At 37.1% G+C, this 15,162-nt stretch overlaps 1 protein-coding gene across 7 annotated transcripts in view; it reads right to left on the bottom strand.

Moving 5' to 3' along the window:
* Positions 1–387: 387 nt before the first annotated feature.
* Positions 388–15,162, bottom strand: part of MCF2 (MCF.2 cell line derived transforming sequence) — a 93,236-nt gene continuing 78,461 nt past the window's right edge. For 3 of the 7 annotated variants that reach the window (XM_081565104.1, XM_081565106.1, XM_081565109.1), the window contains 6 exons: positions 10,995–11,087; positions 8,888–8,966; positions 8,273–8,339; positions 4,732–4,841; positions 3,066–3,175; positions 388–1,709 (listed from right to left, as the gene is read on the bottom strand). In XM_081565104.1, coding sequence (XP_081421230.1) covers positions 1,674–1,709; positions 3,066–3,175; positions 4,732–4,841; positions 8,273–8,339; positions 8,888–8,966; positions 10,995–11,087 — 495 coding nt within the window. In that variant the 3' untranslated portion in view covers positions 388–1,673. Of the gene's footprint in view, positions 1,710–3,061; positions 3,176–4,731; positions 4,842–8,272; positions 8,340–8,887; positions 8,967–10,994; positions 11,088–15,162 lie in introns of all 7 variants that reach the window. The other 4 variants (XM_081565105.1, XM_081565107.1, XM_081565110.1 and 1 more) reach the window with 2 other exon arrangements.

Genomic DNA, 15,162 nt, shown 5'->3' with positions numbered 1-15,162 from the left:
AACAAAGATACAAGTAAAGCAGAACATCTGATTAGATATCTTTGTGCCCCAGGGGGAGGTTAACATAGCCATGGAGAATGCACCTACCATGGACCCTCAGCATCCTCATGGAGAAGCTGAATGACATCTCCATTTCTAATCAGGAGGTCTTCTGAGCCTCTCTTCCTGCAATCAGCTAGGGCTTTATATTTGCCTGGAGACTGTAAGGTTGTTTTGAAAAATGACATTACAAATTTGAATGCAAAACTACTTGCATAACTGTATGTTCTGTGACATAAAGACTTTGCTCTTTTCCTCACTGGCAAATGTGGTTAGCTGCAGCAGCTTTGTAGGAACAAACAAACAATGAGCAGTTTGTGATGGCAAAAAAAAAAAGCAGAACATGTGTTTATTTAACCTGAAGAATTCACTTTTATTTGTGAGAAGAGAATTACAGCATGAACAACACAGAAAATAACAGAGCCCAACTGATTCAAGTTACATGAATAATAAACATAAATCCAGAAAAAAGCATGAAAATAGCATTTAAACACGGTCATTTGTAAATTACTCTCATAAAAAAAATTACCTTGGCACATAAAAAAGGCAATGGCCCTGAACAAAGATTTACAAATGTCCCCAAAAGGATTTCTGTGCTTCATATCATTTTGCACAGGTGAAAATCGTGGGCGCAAAAGCTTAGTCCAATAAAAGCATATTAAACCAAAATGCTGTGCTTTATTTGGCCTTAATCATTTTGCAGCTAGAATTTTAACTTGGTTCATTAATAAGCTAAATAATCCAAGGCACACAGATTGTATTTGGTTACAAGGTAAACAGAGAAGAAATAATAATCGAGTCCAAATGCATTCTGAGATGAGAGCTTTTCCAGCACAGTATCTTACACATCAGATATATGATTTTATAGAAAAAGAGTACCATAATTAAAAATGCTTTTTTAATATAAAAGGAAAGTTGTCTACCATCACAATACTGTAATTATCCTCCAATCAAATATAAAATACAATTTAAAAGGTTAAAAAAAAAGGAAAGAAAGAATTATATGGTGCCAAGCCTTTGCACATCCAAAAGAATTAACCTGAAAATATTATCCACATCACTTGGGCTGAATGTCTTTTGAGCAGTATTTTTATCAAATGGGCTGAGGAGCAGGCAGGAAAGAGCTACTTGCCATTCAAAAGAGTAGCTTCATTAAAACAGGACAGCCATCTCCAACTCAGGCTTCTCCAAGGGAAGCAGCACCCATTATTTCTTGGTTTTGACTTGATAAAGTGAGGCTAAAAGATAGCTCATTCCAACTTGCTTTACTGTTTAGCTTGGGGGTTATTTTATTGGGGGATGTGGAATGCACCATATTATCTTTGTATCTATTTTCCTTAGTAGCACAAGTCAGGGAATTCATGGGAGAAAGGAGAAGAGCTAGTAGGTTTTTCTCCATTCCCGTCCCCTAAGATGAAAGCATTCTTTAATTTTGCATATTTGCTTTATTTTCTGACATGATAGCTGGAAAAATGCTTAGTGAAAGCTTTCTCAGTTCTTGACCGTCCCTTCGTAGAGCATCATTTACAGCAAACATTGAAACCCCACCCAGCTTCCCCTGACTTGTTGCTCCCATCTGAACAATGACCCCTCCTGTCCTCAGATAATGTTACTTCAGGAAACGAAAGTTCTTTTCAGTGATTCTCAAGGTTGGGGGCGGTTCCCAGGGCCTGCAAGAGTCAAAGTTCTATTATTTGCCTTTTTCATTCTCATCCTCTCACAAGTCTACTGAGGTGTTCTTAAGAGGTCACCAAATGTGTGACAGCACAACAGACTGAATGCAAATGCCAATATGAGAATCCAGCCATCTTTTCTGAAGTCAGATGTTAAAGAGATTTGCAAAAAATATGTTTTTTTGGTTGCACCATGCAGCTTGAGGGACCTTAGTTCCCTAACCAAGGATCAAACCCGTGCCACTGCAGTGGAAGCGCAAAGTCCTAGCCCCTGGACCACCAGTTAAGTCCTTTATTTCTTCATTTTTTTTGGTTGCAAAAATATTTCAAATGCCACCCTTCTCACTACATTTTTTTGGTTTGAAAAATGCAAATTCACTAAAAAATTTGAGCACTACTGGTCTAGACAACAAACTCTGGACAAATCTCTTACCAGCTCTGGGCCTCGGTCTCCTCCTCTGTCGGTAGGAGGGAATAAAGCCTGCCCTTTTTCTCACTAAGACTATGAATATTCAGTGTGAAATCATTTTGTCAACTGTAAACGACTATACAAATATGAATTATGGTCATTGTATTATTGATGGAAAGAATATTCTGTTGCTTTTATAAAGAAAGCATTCCAGCGTCAATGCTAAGGAGCTTTGAGACCAGAACTGCCCAACTGAATGTATCCGTCTGAAAAGCACCAAGGAACAGTCCACTACAAAAGCAACATTCCTACCCTCCACACTGGTGACTTCAGAAAACTGGAGATTTATCCTAAACAGTCCTAACTTCCTGGGATAATCCACGAGGAGCCTAATAACACCAAAAACTAGTTTTTCTATAAAACATTTACTTTTACCCTAAAGCAGCCTTTATTTTTATGGAGTGTTCCCTTGCTCTAATATGCTAAGATTCAAAGCATTAGCATGTTTTTTGACAGCCTACTAAAATATATTCCCCAGGTGAAATTAAATAGTTTTTAAATGTGTCATATTTATTTCCTATATCTAATCTGGAATCTATTCTAAGTACACCTGAACTTCCTGTTGTGCTCTGATTTTATCTCACATGCTCAGATTGAAAATAAAATAAAACTGTATATAAAATTGGTCATGATATAAGACTTGGAATGATTGACTATCTCATTAACTTCAGTAGGGGCTCAAAGTATGGCTCAAACAAGTTCTTACAGAGAGAAGTGCTTACTGAATGTTCACGGTAAGACTTATTTCAAGTCTTTTGGCCTTGGAACACCTCTAATAACCTCTAGGATACTGACAAAAGACTGCCCCTATGTGCCTAATCTATTTCATCAACAAAACTGCTTGAAGAGTTTTTATTTATTTATCTTAATATGTCATTACTAACCATTGGAGGTCTTGCTTCTTCATGGCCATCATAAGAGGAGTATAAATAGTTACTGGACCTTTTCTCAGGCTCATCAGAGACTTTTGCAGGTGATGACATCTCAGTGCAAACTGTAAGAAAATCAAGCAGGGTGGCAGTTACTGGTACACCACAAGGAGAGAAGTAAAACGAACTGTAATAATCAAGGCTATACACTTCAATGGTCCAAGAATAATATCTTTTGTAATAAAACCTCCAATTGGGTTATACTAGTTTAGAATTTCTGATATTTCAGAAAGGGCCTGGAATATCTACACTTCTTTAACTTTTTAGGATGGTTTCATGTTGGGGTTGGTGCAAGTTATTATACTCCTTATAGAAAAGTCATCTCTTTCAAAAATTCTTTCTATAGCATTCTTCCTGGTCCCACTTTAATAACACTTATAACATTCTACCTGGTAATATGGTTATTTTGGACTTAGCTCTTTTATTATGCAAGGACCATGTGTTACACACTGTGTGTCTCATAAGAACCTGCCTGTAAGAAATGCTTAATTAATAAGCATGCATTGAACTGATATGAATGAAGCACTTGGATGGGGCAAAGAAGTAACAGAATGTCATCTTGGCCACACTAAACTGTGAATGTAACCTTGAACAAGCCATGTCAACTTTCTCTGACTTGGTTTCCTCATCTGTCAAATGAAAGCAGGGATACTAGGCTCTCTCCTGATGGCTCAGGGGGCCACAGTATAGATGACCAGAGGGAAGTGACCTGTAAATGGAGAACTGAGCTGAGCAAGGTTGTTGTTCCTGTTTCTCCTCAGCTAGTAGAGAAATCTTCCAGATTGAGGACCATCATGCTTAAGCACTGAGAATCAGGCACTCTGTTAGCCATTTCTTCAGAGAAGTCTATTCTGCTGATCCCGGAGTTGTTAATGTGACCCTCTCTGATGCCTCTGAAGCACCTTTTACTTCCCTGTTATCACACTATCAAGTTGAATTTTCATTGCTTGTTGCATTATCTTTCTACAGTCCTAGCTTTATGGGGACGGCAGCTGAGTGTATCTCAATTAGACTGTATGCCCAGAGTACTATAAGATTCCTGGCAATCAGGCTGTTATGTTTGTTGAAGTAAACAAATTGTTTTAAATCCCTTTAAATGACCAAGTTTGCAAAAGAAAAGGAAATATTCCAGTTGTAAATAACTCTTCTCTATTCATTAAACCTATAGTGAGTCACAAGTGCCTCCCTTGATGCAGTATATGTGTTCTATTCACCTCTGTATCCTGTGTAGGAGGGGCTTCCAAACTTAAGCAGGTGCCAGAAAGAATCACAAATGGAGAATTTGTGACATCACAGGTGGCTAGGTCTTACTCCTAGAGTTTCTGTTTCACAAGGTCCAGGATGGAGCCAAAGTACCTGCCTTCCTGACAAGTTCCCAGGTGATGCTGATGCTACTGGTCCACGGACCACACTGGTCCACAGACCACACACAGACCACTCTGCTCGGCAGTGCCCACCAGAGAATCTTGCATATATACAAGACAGAAGAGCTTTCTAAAAATGGGTTAACTCTTTTTTCTTCAGTATAAAGTGAATAGATGGAAAGATTTCTCAAAATAACAATGAGAGAAAACAATTTGCACAACCATGAATCCTCCCTTCAGATAACCATTACACATACCTGTATTTGCTTTTGCCTGAACTGATGTGATGGATTCACCGACCTCTACCATAGTGCTGATATGTTCCAACTCAGGTTCCTCAGCGCCTACAAAAGCTCCCTGTTGCCCTCTGAAACAGTAAATATGTAAAAACAGTGAGCTTTCTTACAGTCTAAGAGTAATAAGAAATTTAAAATGGTATTTCTTCCATTGATACCATGTGTTAAGAACATAATCTAGGGGCTTCCCTAGTGGCTCAGTGGTAAAGAATCCATCTGCCAATGCAGGAGACTTGGGTTTGATCCCTGGTCTGGGAAGATCCCACATGCCTCGGACCAACTAAGCCTGTGCACCACAACTACTGAACTTGTGCTCTACAGCCTGGGAGCCCCAACTACTGAGCCCATGTGCTGCAACTACTGAAGTCCGCACACCCTAGAGTCCATGCTCCACAACAAGAGAAGCCACCACAATGAAAAACCTGTACACCGCAACTAGAGAGTAGCCCTTGCTTGCTGCAACTAGAGAAAAGCCTGCATAGCAACAAAGACCCAGCAGAGTCAAAAATAAATAAATTGTAAACAAAACAAACAAACAAAAAAGAATATAATCTAAGAATCCATTCAAGCAGAGCTGACTTTCCCCTGTATTTAAGTCTGTGTAATAATAGCTCATAATATATAGAAGCTTAAATCCTAGGATCCAAGCCAGCATGGAAAAAAACAATTCCCTTCTGAACCCAAGGCAGGTACATTATACAAAATTCCTGTTGTATATTATATTGTATACCCAAAATTTGCTAGGAGGTAAATCCTAAATGTTCTCACTACAGACACAGGAAAGGATAACTATGTAAGGTGATAGATATGTTAATCAGCTTGACTGTGGTGATTATTTCACTATACACACACACACATACACACACACACATATATAAATAAAATCATAGGCTTCCCAGGTGGCAATAGTGGAAAAGAATCCACCTGCCAAAGAGGAAGACCCAGGAGACACAGGTTTAATCCGTGGGCTGGGAAGATACCCTGGAGGAGGAAATGGCAACCCACTCCAGTATTCTTGCCTAGAGAATTCAATGGACAGAGAAGCCTGGTGGGCACAACTGAGCATGCATGCAATCAACACAATATCAAATCATCAAATTGTACTCTTTAAATGTATACAATTTTAATTGTCAACTATAACTCAGTAAGTTGGAAAAATATAAAGAACAACAAAAAATCACTACTGTTCTATGAACTTTTAACTTTAATGATTTAGGTATATACATACATTATATGTATATATACTTATATATATACTTATACATATATAAGGTATATATGAATGATGAAACCTTAATCTGATTAATACTTTTGAGGTGAATCAGCTACTATAGAATCAGTACTGTCTGAAATCTAAAGACTTCCAGAATATATGACAAAATATTGAGTACTGTGAACCGTGGAAAATAAAGACTTCCACTGTGATTTTAAAACGGTTCTCCTAAATGCAAATCAAAACCACTATGAGGTACCATCTCATGCCGGTCAGAATGGCTGCTATCCAAAAATCTACAAACAATAAAGGCTGGAGAGGGTGTGGAGAAAAAGGAACCCTCTTACACTGTTGGTGGGAATGCAAACTAGTACAGCCACTATGGAGAACAGTGTGGAGATCCCTTAAAAAACTGGAAATAGAACTGCCATATGACCCAGCAATCCCACTGCTGGGCATATACACCGAGGAAACCAGAATTGAAAGAGACACGTGTACCCCAATGTTCATCGCAGCACTGCTTATAATAGCCAGGACATGGAAGCTGCCTAGATGCCCATCAGCAGACAAATGGATAAGGAAGCTGTGGTACATATACACAATGGAATATTACTCGGCCATTACAAAGAATGCATTTGAATCAGTTCTAATGAGGTGGATGAAACTGGAGTGTATTATACAGAGTGAAGTAAGTCAGAAATAAAAACACCAATACAGTGTACTAACGCATATATATGGAATTTAGAAAGATGGTAATGATAACCCTATATGCGAGACAGCAAAAGAGACACAGATGTAAAGAACAGACTTTTGGACTCTGTGGGAGAAGGTGAGGGTGGGATGATTTGAGAGAATAGCATTGAAACATGTATATTATCATATGTGAAATAGATTGCCAGTCCAGGTTCGATGCATGAGACAGGGTGCTCAGGGCTGGTGCACTGGGATGACCCTGAGGGATGCGATGGGGAGGGAGGTGGGAGGGGGGTTCAGGATGGGGAACACATGTACACCCATGGCTGATTCATGTCAATGTATGGCAAAAACCACTACAATATTGTAAAGTAATTAGCCTCCAATTAAAATAAATAAATAAATAAATAAAATGGTTCTCCTAAAGCCTCAGATAAATCAACATACTTTGCACCTGATCTTAGCTACTTGTGAAAGATGATGTGCAACAAAGACAGAAAGAGCATTTTTTAAAATTTTCTTATTGAAGTATAGTTGATTTGCAATGTTGTGTTACTTTCTGCTGTACAGCATAGTGAATCAGACATACATATACAAATATTCACTCTTTTAGACTCTTTTCCCATATAGGTCATTACTTACTATTGAGTAGATTTCCCTGTGCTATACATTAAGTCCTTGTTAGTTATCTATTTTATATATAGTAACGTATACATGTCAATTTCAATCTCCCAATTTATCCTTCCTTTCTTTCCCCCTGGTAAACACAAGATTGTTTTCTACATCTCTAACTCTATTTCCACTTTGTAAATAAGTTCATTTGTACCATTGAAAAAGAGTATTTTTAATGTCTTTCAATGATCCCTACATCATGTAGATGCTACATGGTGAATTTCTGTGCCAAGGCTTTGAAATAAGTATGGGGATTCTTTCAGCATATATGCAAATGTTCTATGGAAACTCCAACTTCTAGGATTCCTAGAGGCAAAATACAAAGCCAAATCTCTAAACCAGCAGCAGAGCTATCATTTAGAACTGCTACCTTCCTCAAAGACTTTGTGACTGTGTCCAGGCACAATCCCCCCTCCCCGCCTCTGCCACCTAGGAGCCATATCTCCTCTCTAACTACACAGAGAGGCCAAGTCACCAGAATGTGGTCTCTGTCAAGGGACCACAAAGCTGTGGGCCAGTATCAGTTGCCAGTACTTCATCATTCTTACATCCCTCTTTCTCCAATCAGATTGAAGGTGTCCAGAAAATTTTTAAAGAGAAAGCCATGAGGATAACCGCTTTTGCTAGCAGCCTACATGTAACTCTCCCCAGGATATAATGAGAACAAAGTATTTATAATTTTATTAAAAAATTAGCCCAAACTCTTACTTTTTTAACATCAGAGAAACAGTGGGATAACTATTAAGGACTATCAGGCTCCATGTCCAAGGACAGAACTGAGAAGATGATGTGTTTATAGAATTTGATGAGATATTGCTAAAAGGGTAGGTAATTTTTGTCTGATAGTTTAATTACATTGTTTCATGTTACACATGGAAAACAGAAGATTGGAAGAGTGATATTTCTTAAAGAAGAATCACTTACTTGTCATTCTGCTGAGAAGAAACAGGATTCTGTTCTGTTAACTGATTATCCTGTTCTCGTTTCTTAACTGTGAAATAAAACAAAGCTTATATAAGCATCATTTGGAAGCCATGCTTCTTACTTCCTTGAGGACCAATAACCTTCACATGTGCACACACACACCCCAATCCCATTCTAGTTCACCTTCACAGACTTGAAACAGCCAGAGGGAAGGCCAGTTTGAATTCGGAATATAGAAAAGGATCAAACCATGCTGTGTTTTATTCAAGACATTCAAGTTTATAACTAGCACCCCTCTTAGGCCAACATTACTAGGCACTGATTACTGAGTTCCTACACAGAGTTGCTTCATGGGAAGGACTTAGAATTAACACATTCAGATTGCTTTATCACTGCAAAACTGCTTCCCAGGCATTAGAGCTCATCTTCTACTGCAAAATTCATTTTCTGAAATAATTCAAACAGCTCCCTGAATCTTGATCTCCTACTAATGTGTTTAATTATAAATAGTAGAAAGTAAATATCAGCCCCATTCCCTGTAAAAATTATCACAAAATCTGAGTCACTGAGCTGTTCTTATACTTCCCGTTCTAGAGAATGCATGCTTGAATTTACCTGTCAAAAGTTCCTGTTGCTTCAACAAAATATTTCTGATTTCTTTTAACCACATCATCTTCATATCTATATTTGAAGCCTAAAGATTTAAAAAGTGAGGGAGGAGAAGACATGTTTCCTTTTTAAAAGGATGCTTTATAATAAAACAAAGGTCATTATTATATTAAACATAATCTATATCCAGAACTATCATATTCTTACCCTAACATTTTGATTCTTAAACTTCCAAGAAGCAAATAAACAGCCATCAGATTAGATGAAATAATAGTCAAAACTAATTTGAAACTGCCCTTCAATAACAATGCTTAGTGAAAAGTGAAAGTCACGTAGCCGTGTCTGAATCTTTGCAACCCCATGGACTATATAGTCCATGGAATTCTCCAGGCAAGAATGTTGGAGTGGGTAGCCATTCCCTTCTCCAGGGCATCTTTCCAACCCAGGGATTGAACCCAGGTCTCCCACATTGCAGGTGGATTCTTTACCAGTTGAGCCATCAGGGAAGCCCAATGCTTAGAGAAATGTGAAATATAAATCTCATTCTTTTCTGTGTAGGAGGGTTTTTTAAATATATAAACGTTTTCATGTTTAATTTTAGTAAACCAAAACAAGCTCTATTGTTTCTGAAAAGACAATCTATTGCACAGGCTTCCCTGGTGGACTATTGGGTTAGGACTCAGTGCTTTCACTGCTAAGAGCCTGGGTTTGATCTCTGGTTCAGAAACTAAGATCCGACATACCACGCTGTAGTGCAGCCCCTCCCAAAAAATGAAGACAATCGCTTGCAGTTATCTTCATAACTGATGACAGCATGAAAGCTTCCTTAAATATCCTCCCATTACTTACAAGATAAGTTTGTTAATAGATAAGAAAAATCTTACATCTAAATCAAGCCAAGAGCATATATTTTTATGAATTGTAATCATCTAAGACAGAGTTAAAACAAAGAAAAAACACCAAGCACTTTCAACAGGTAACAAGTCATAATAAAAAATACTTTCTGAAATGGCTCTTGAAATGTTCTAATTTCTCTCCTCTTCCCTGAAACAGGTTGAACATTACAGCATGTGTGGCCAGGGCTTTAACCACATTCTTTAGAAACAATGACCTGATCTGAACCATCATATTGCCTTGTCTCATAATCAGGTCCTCTCTGAATGCTGAGCGCAAGAGGAACTCAGCACTGTTATCAATCTATAACTCTAGAAACTTGATGGGGACAGAAAAGCACCAGCCAAGCTCTTGGCTTCCAGCTCTTATTGATAAGTCTCCTGATGTAGCAGTGAAAACCTAAAGCCATAGAAAGCATCATAGACACATCTCAAGTTAAAGAAAACTTTTGCCAACAGAAGTAACCTAAGTGTGCATCAACAGATGAATAGATTTAAAAGGCAATATATATATATATATATATATATATATGTACACACACACACACACACACACACACACACACACACACACACACACAATGGAATACTACTCAGTCATAAAGAGGAATGAAACTTTGCCATTTTCAACAACAGGATGGACTTGGAGGGTATTATACCAAGTGAAACAAGTCAGAGAAAGACAAATATGATTGATATCATGTGTATGATATCACTTGTATGTGGAATCCAAAAAAAAAAAAAAAACTAGTGAATATAACAAAAAAGAAGCAGACTCACAGATACAGAGAACAAACTAGTGGTTACCAGTTGGAGAGGGAAGTGGAGAGGGGCAATGTGGGAGTATGGAATTAAGAGGTACAAACTATTAGGTATAAAATAAACTACAAGGATTTATTGAATCACTTGGGGACTATATCCAATATTTTATAATAACTATAAATGGAGAATAACCTTTAAAAATTATGAATCACTATATTATATACCTATAACATACAATATTGTACACCAACTATACTTCAATAAAAGAATCAAAGAAAATTTGCTAACTGAAAACGTGTTTAACTGTATCACAAAGAATAATCATCAAATTACATTTAGGTGACCTTCAGGAAAGGACTGAGAATTTCTGTAATGTAACCAACATTATTTTTGTTTGCAAATTCAGACTTTTGTATCTTAAGGCAGGTAGTTTCTAGAACAATTCTTAAATGACCAACCTGGACAATATAAACTTCTTCCTTTCCAGCATACCAGATTTCAAACTTGCGGTTATCTCCTTTTACATATTCAGTGATTCCAAGTTCATCCATCTACAATATATAAGTCATGATTTTTATGAGCATTTTATTCTAAAAATGAAATTACATTAAATCGACTCCCATCATACCCATCATCTTCTAAGTGAAACAGAATTTCTCATTTGTGCGAAATATACTTTTACATTCAAAGAATATGAAATGATGAATATAATCACCGACCTGAGTATTTATATGTTTTCACTGAACTATGCACTTATAGTACAGACTACACACTCCATTCCAGTGACTGAAACGAATGTTATAAATTTGAACATCCAAGTAGTCCACCTAAGATTGAATTCTGTTATAAATTAACAGTACACTATAAAAACAAATTGTGTCAAACACAGAAGTAAAAGTAGTTAAATATCAGTGAACAATGTCATCCAAAACTAATTTAAATGGTTTAATTTTAATAATCATAGGCCAAATAAGTTAGTCTCATAAATTATTTCTTATGTCTATAAAGTCCTACATGTTATAGAAATCCAATTTACAGGTCAGGCAGGAACCAATCAGCTACACAAAAATTCCCTCTATTTCCACTAATTTCTCAGCCTTTCTGGAAAACAGTCTGTCATGGGAGAGTGATGTCTTCTTGTAGCCAGTGAAACTATGACATGCTATAGTCCTTCCTTACCATAGTTTCTCTTCTCTTTCACATGATTGTGCAAAGCACAAACTTTTCCATTTTCTTTTATCCTGTGCTGCTAATAGCTTGGTTAATTCCATTTTGAGCAATTTCACTCCCTTGTACACATTCTCTTTTAGTCTCCTTCTGCCTTCTTTTCTTTCAATTCTTGCCTAATTATCTAAAGGAATATCTCACACTCTGTTCCATTTACGTGTATCCCAAATGATCCTAATTAGAGCTGATAAGCATTAACAGTAGTGCTTAGTGAGATCCCCACATCAAGAAAAAGAAAAGGGATTATACTTAGAAATGAAAAAGCCTGTGACATCTACCCTGAATGTACTCAGAAGTTACTTTCAGAATGTCCAAAAATAATCTTTATATTCCTACTCAACCACTCTAACTAAACTACTTTTGTTCAAACATCAGGTTTTAAGATAAATAATAATCTCATATTCAAGCTCTATTTAAGCTGATTTTGTTTCAATACATGGTTCTGTCCTAACAGCATGATAAGATGGAAAGCCCATGAGCTAGCTGAGCATCTTGGTGGAAGTTGCTTCATCTTTCTGAACTTCCGTTGACTCGACTATAGAATAGGAAGAGTACCTATTTCATAGAGTTGATAGAAGGATTACATAGCATGCATTAAAGGCTTAGAGAACAAGATGAGTTTTTTTAAAGTGTGAGTTTGCTTTCTCAGCTTTTCCTTATTTGAATAGCAACAGTTTTGCTATTTTTCACTGCCTACGTAGAGCACAGCATTACAGATTAAATAAATCTTTTGAGTTACTCTGGAAATCTAACAGTTATATCTATCAAACTATATTGTTCTTGCTGTTGTTGTTTAGTCGGTAAGTCGTGACCAACTCTTCCGCGACCCCATGGACAGTAGCATGCCAGGCTCCTCTGTCCATGGCATTTCCCAGGCAAGAATACTGGAATGGGCTGACATTTCCTTCTCCAATATTGTTCTTAGTTCTAAGCAATTCACTACAAATGATCCACTGTAATACAATCTATTTGTAATTCATGGATTGTACATATTTTCTCAATAAAATATAAAGATTTTATTGAAAGGTTTTTAAGAATAGAGGCAGAGTTAAAGTTCTAACTATATGAGCACAGTCATATGATATACTATGTAATAAATAATATATATATAAAACAAAAGAACCAAGCTGATTCTATAGTTATACCATAACTGTGATCTCTGCCTCATCCTTCACATTTTCATTGATGATTTCTGGCAGCTATGAATTTATTTTCTTTACTTCAAAGCATTTTATCTGAAGACATCTTGCTACATCAAGTACTCAGGGCCCCAACTTTTAAACTAATTTTCTGTCTTCAGGGCAGTACAATGATGTCAACTACCTTGTTAAAAATCTCCCAGTTGGTCAAGAACTCTGGGATTATAACCAATAACTACCTATTTTAAGACTTTTGTTTATGTATCTGGGATACATAACAGTTACCTCTTGAGTTGCTAGTATTATTTAAAAATTTATCTTCATATTAACAAAACAAAATATGTAGCAAGGCTGAACTGCCGTGAGGCAATTACAAGCAAGGTATTGGGTATAAAACAGTAACATAACTGTATCTTGAAAACAGTTTCTGGAATCAAAAAAGAAAGAAAATGAGGATTATATCAGAATACAATTTATAAAAATTAAAACTAAATGGGCACAGAACATTAGTATGTATTTAAAAAGAACACACAAACTGAAGGATATACATCAAATAAATCAGAATGGTTGCTACAGGGGTAGAAAGGAGATTAAGTGCAGAGGATGGAGATAAAAAGGAATGAAGGAATGAAATAAACAAGCAAGAACAAGACCTGCCAGCATGGCACAGGGGTTATAATCATGGAGTTCGAGGCCATCTGCCTGGGTGTGAACCTATGCCCTTGGATGAATTATTCACCTCTCTGGAACTTGGCTTGGCTATCCTCAAAACAGGGTTGATAATAGTTTCTACTTCATATAAAGTTCCTATGTAGATTAAATGAGTTAACATTGATAACATTTAAACAGCTCCTAGCAAAACAGTCAGTATGACGCATATATTTGTTAAACTTAAAAACATAGATGAAAATAATAAACGCATGAACTGAGGAATCTGAAGAATTCGAATGTCTCCATTTGACTAACTGTGACTTTGGCCTTTCCTTTGCACAGGAGCTGTTGACTTAAAATATAGCATGCAGTCATCATACAGCTGTCAGGCCATGAAATTCCAGCTTGATATGATGAAGTCAAGGCAACAGTTCCTTGAAAGTGCTTCCACATTGATCCTCTCTACCCTTGGTAGAAGATTCTGAAACCAGGAATCCAAACTCTTATGTAACACACTGACTAGTCCTACCAGCAATTATTTAATCCCAGAATCTCATGTAAGCAATAGGAAGTAAGCATAGTGAGGCTTATAAGAAATAGCTTAATTTCCATCTTTCTCTGTGAGCAACATCACCATTTTCCTAATAATCCTGGTCTCAATCCTTGCAGGCATCAGTGACTAATGTCTTTTATTAAGGACACTAGGCGTTATTGTAGAATCAAAGAAAAAACAGGCTGGTTTTTTCCTTCCAATGTCAGGTATTATTTATTTTCTGTATCTAGTAAGTCAACAAGCCTGCCTGTTTACTTGCCATGGAAATGTTTCTTGCATCTATCCCACCCTCTGTTTCCATGGTAACCACTGTTATTTGAATTCTCATGAATTGGTTACCTCATACCAATCCATCCTCACTCTGATGTACTTTAGAAATACTAAAATACTCTGTTGGTGTGCCCAATTTGTGATAAATTAAAAGTTAAAAAAAAGAGAGAAAAAAAGTAAAAAAAGAAAAATCAATACAAGCCAGAAATAGTACATTAGGTAGTAACTAGGTCACTGTACAAATAAAAAGTGAATCAGATGGATTTGGGTCCAACAAGACTATGAAGATAAAGTACCTTCCCCGGGAATAGATATACAGATAGCAGGAGACCTGAACCCTGTTTGATGTCGATTACAAACTCTTGATTCTCAACCAAAGTTTATTAGAGACATAAAAGAACCTTGGAGATTTTAGGGGCATGGAGATGGGTGGCTAATATCAAAAGAGCAACAGGGCATTTGTTATGAAAACAGTGAGAGTTTTGAAGAGCCACTGCTGTGGGTTCAGCAGGGAAAGTAGACCATTGGAAAAGGTCAGAGACCTAACTGTGGTTAGGAATTCTGTCAGGAACAGCATGGGGTTGTTGGCACCTGGGAAGAATCAAAAGCAGGGCCTGCTTCTTGGGGGGCCTCCTGACACAAAGCCCTCATGCCGGCTCAGGACACATGGCCCGTTCTCTTTATTACCACTGCTGGACATCTCGTCAATTCTCAACTTGCTAACAACCAAGATACAACAGGCTCATGAGACATGACCAAAATGATAGTGGTTGGGAAGTTGAGGGT

The sequence above is a fragment of the Giraffa tippelskirchi genome, chromosome X, assembly GCF_054371585.1.
Source record: "Giraffa tippelskirchi isolate mGirTip1 chromosome X, T2T-mGirTip1v1.2.pri, whole genome shotgun sequence".
NCBI classification, from domain to species: domain Eukaryota; kingdom Metazoa; phylum Chordata; class Mammalia; order Artiodactyla; family Giraffidae; genus Giraffa; species Giraffa tippelskirchi.
Note: the sequence above shows the minus strand (reverse complement) of the source record. Positions and strands in the feature narration are given on the sequence as shown.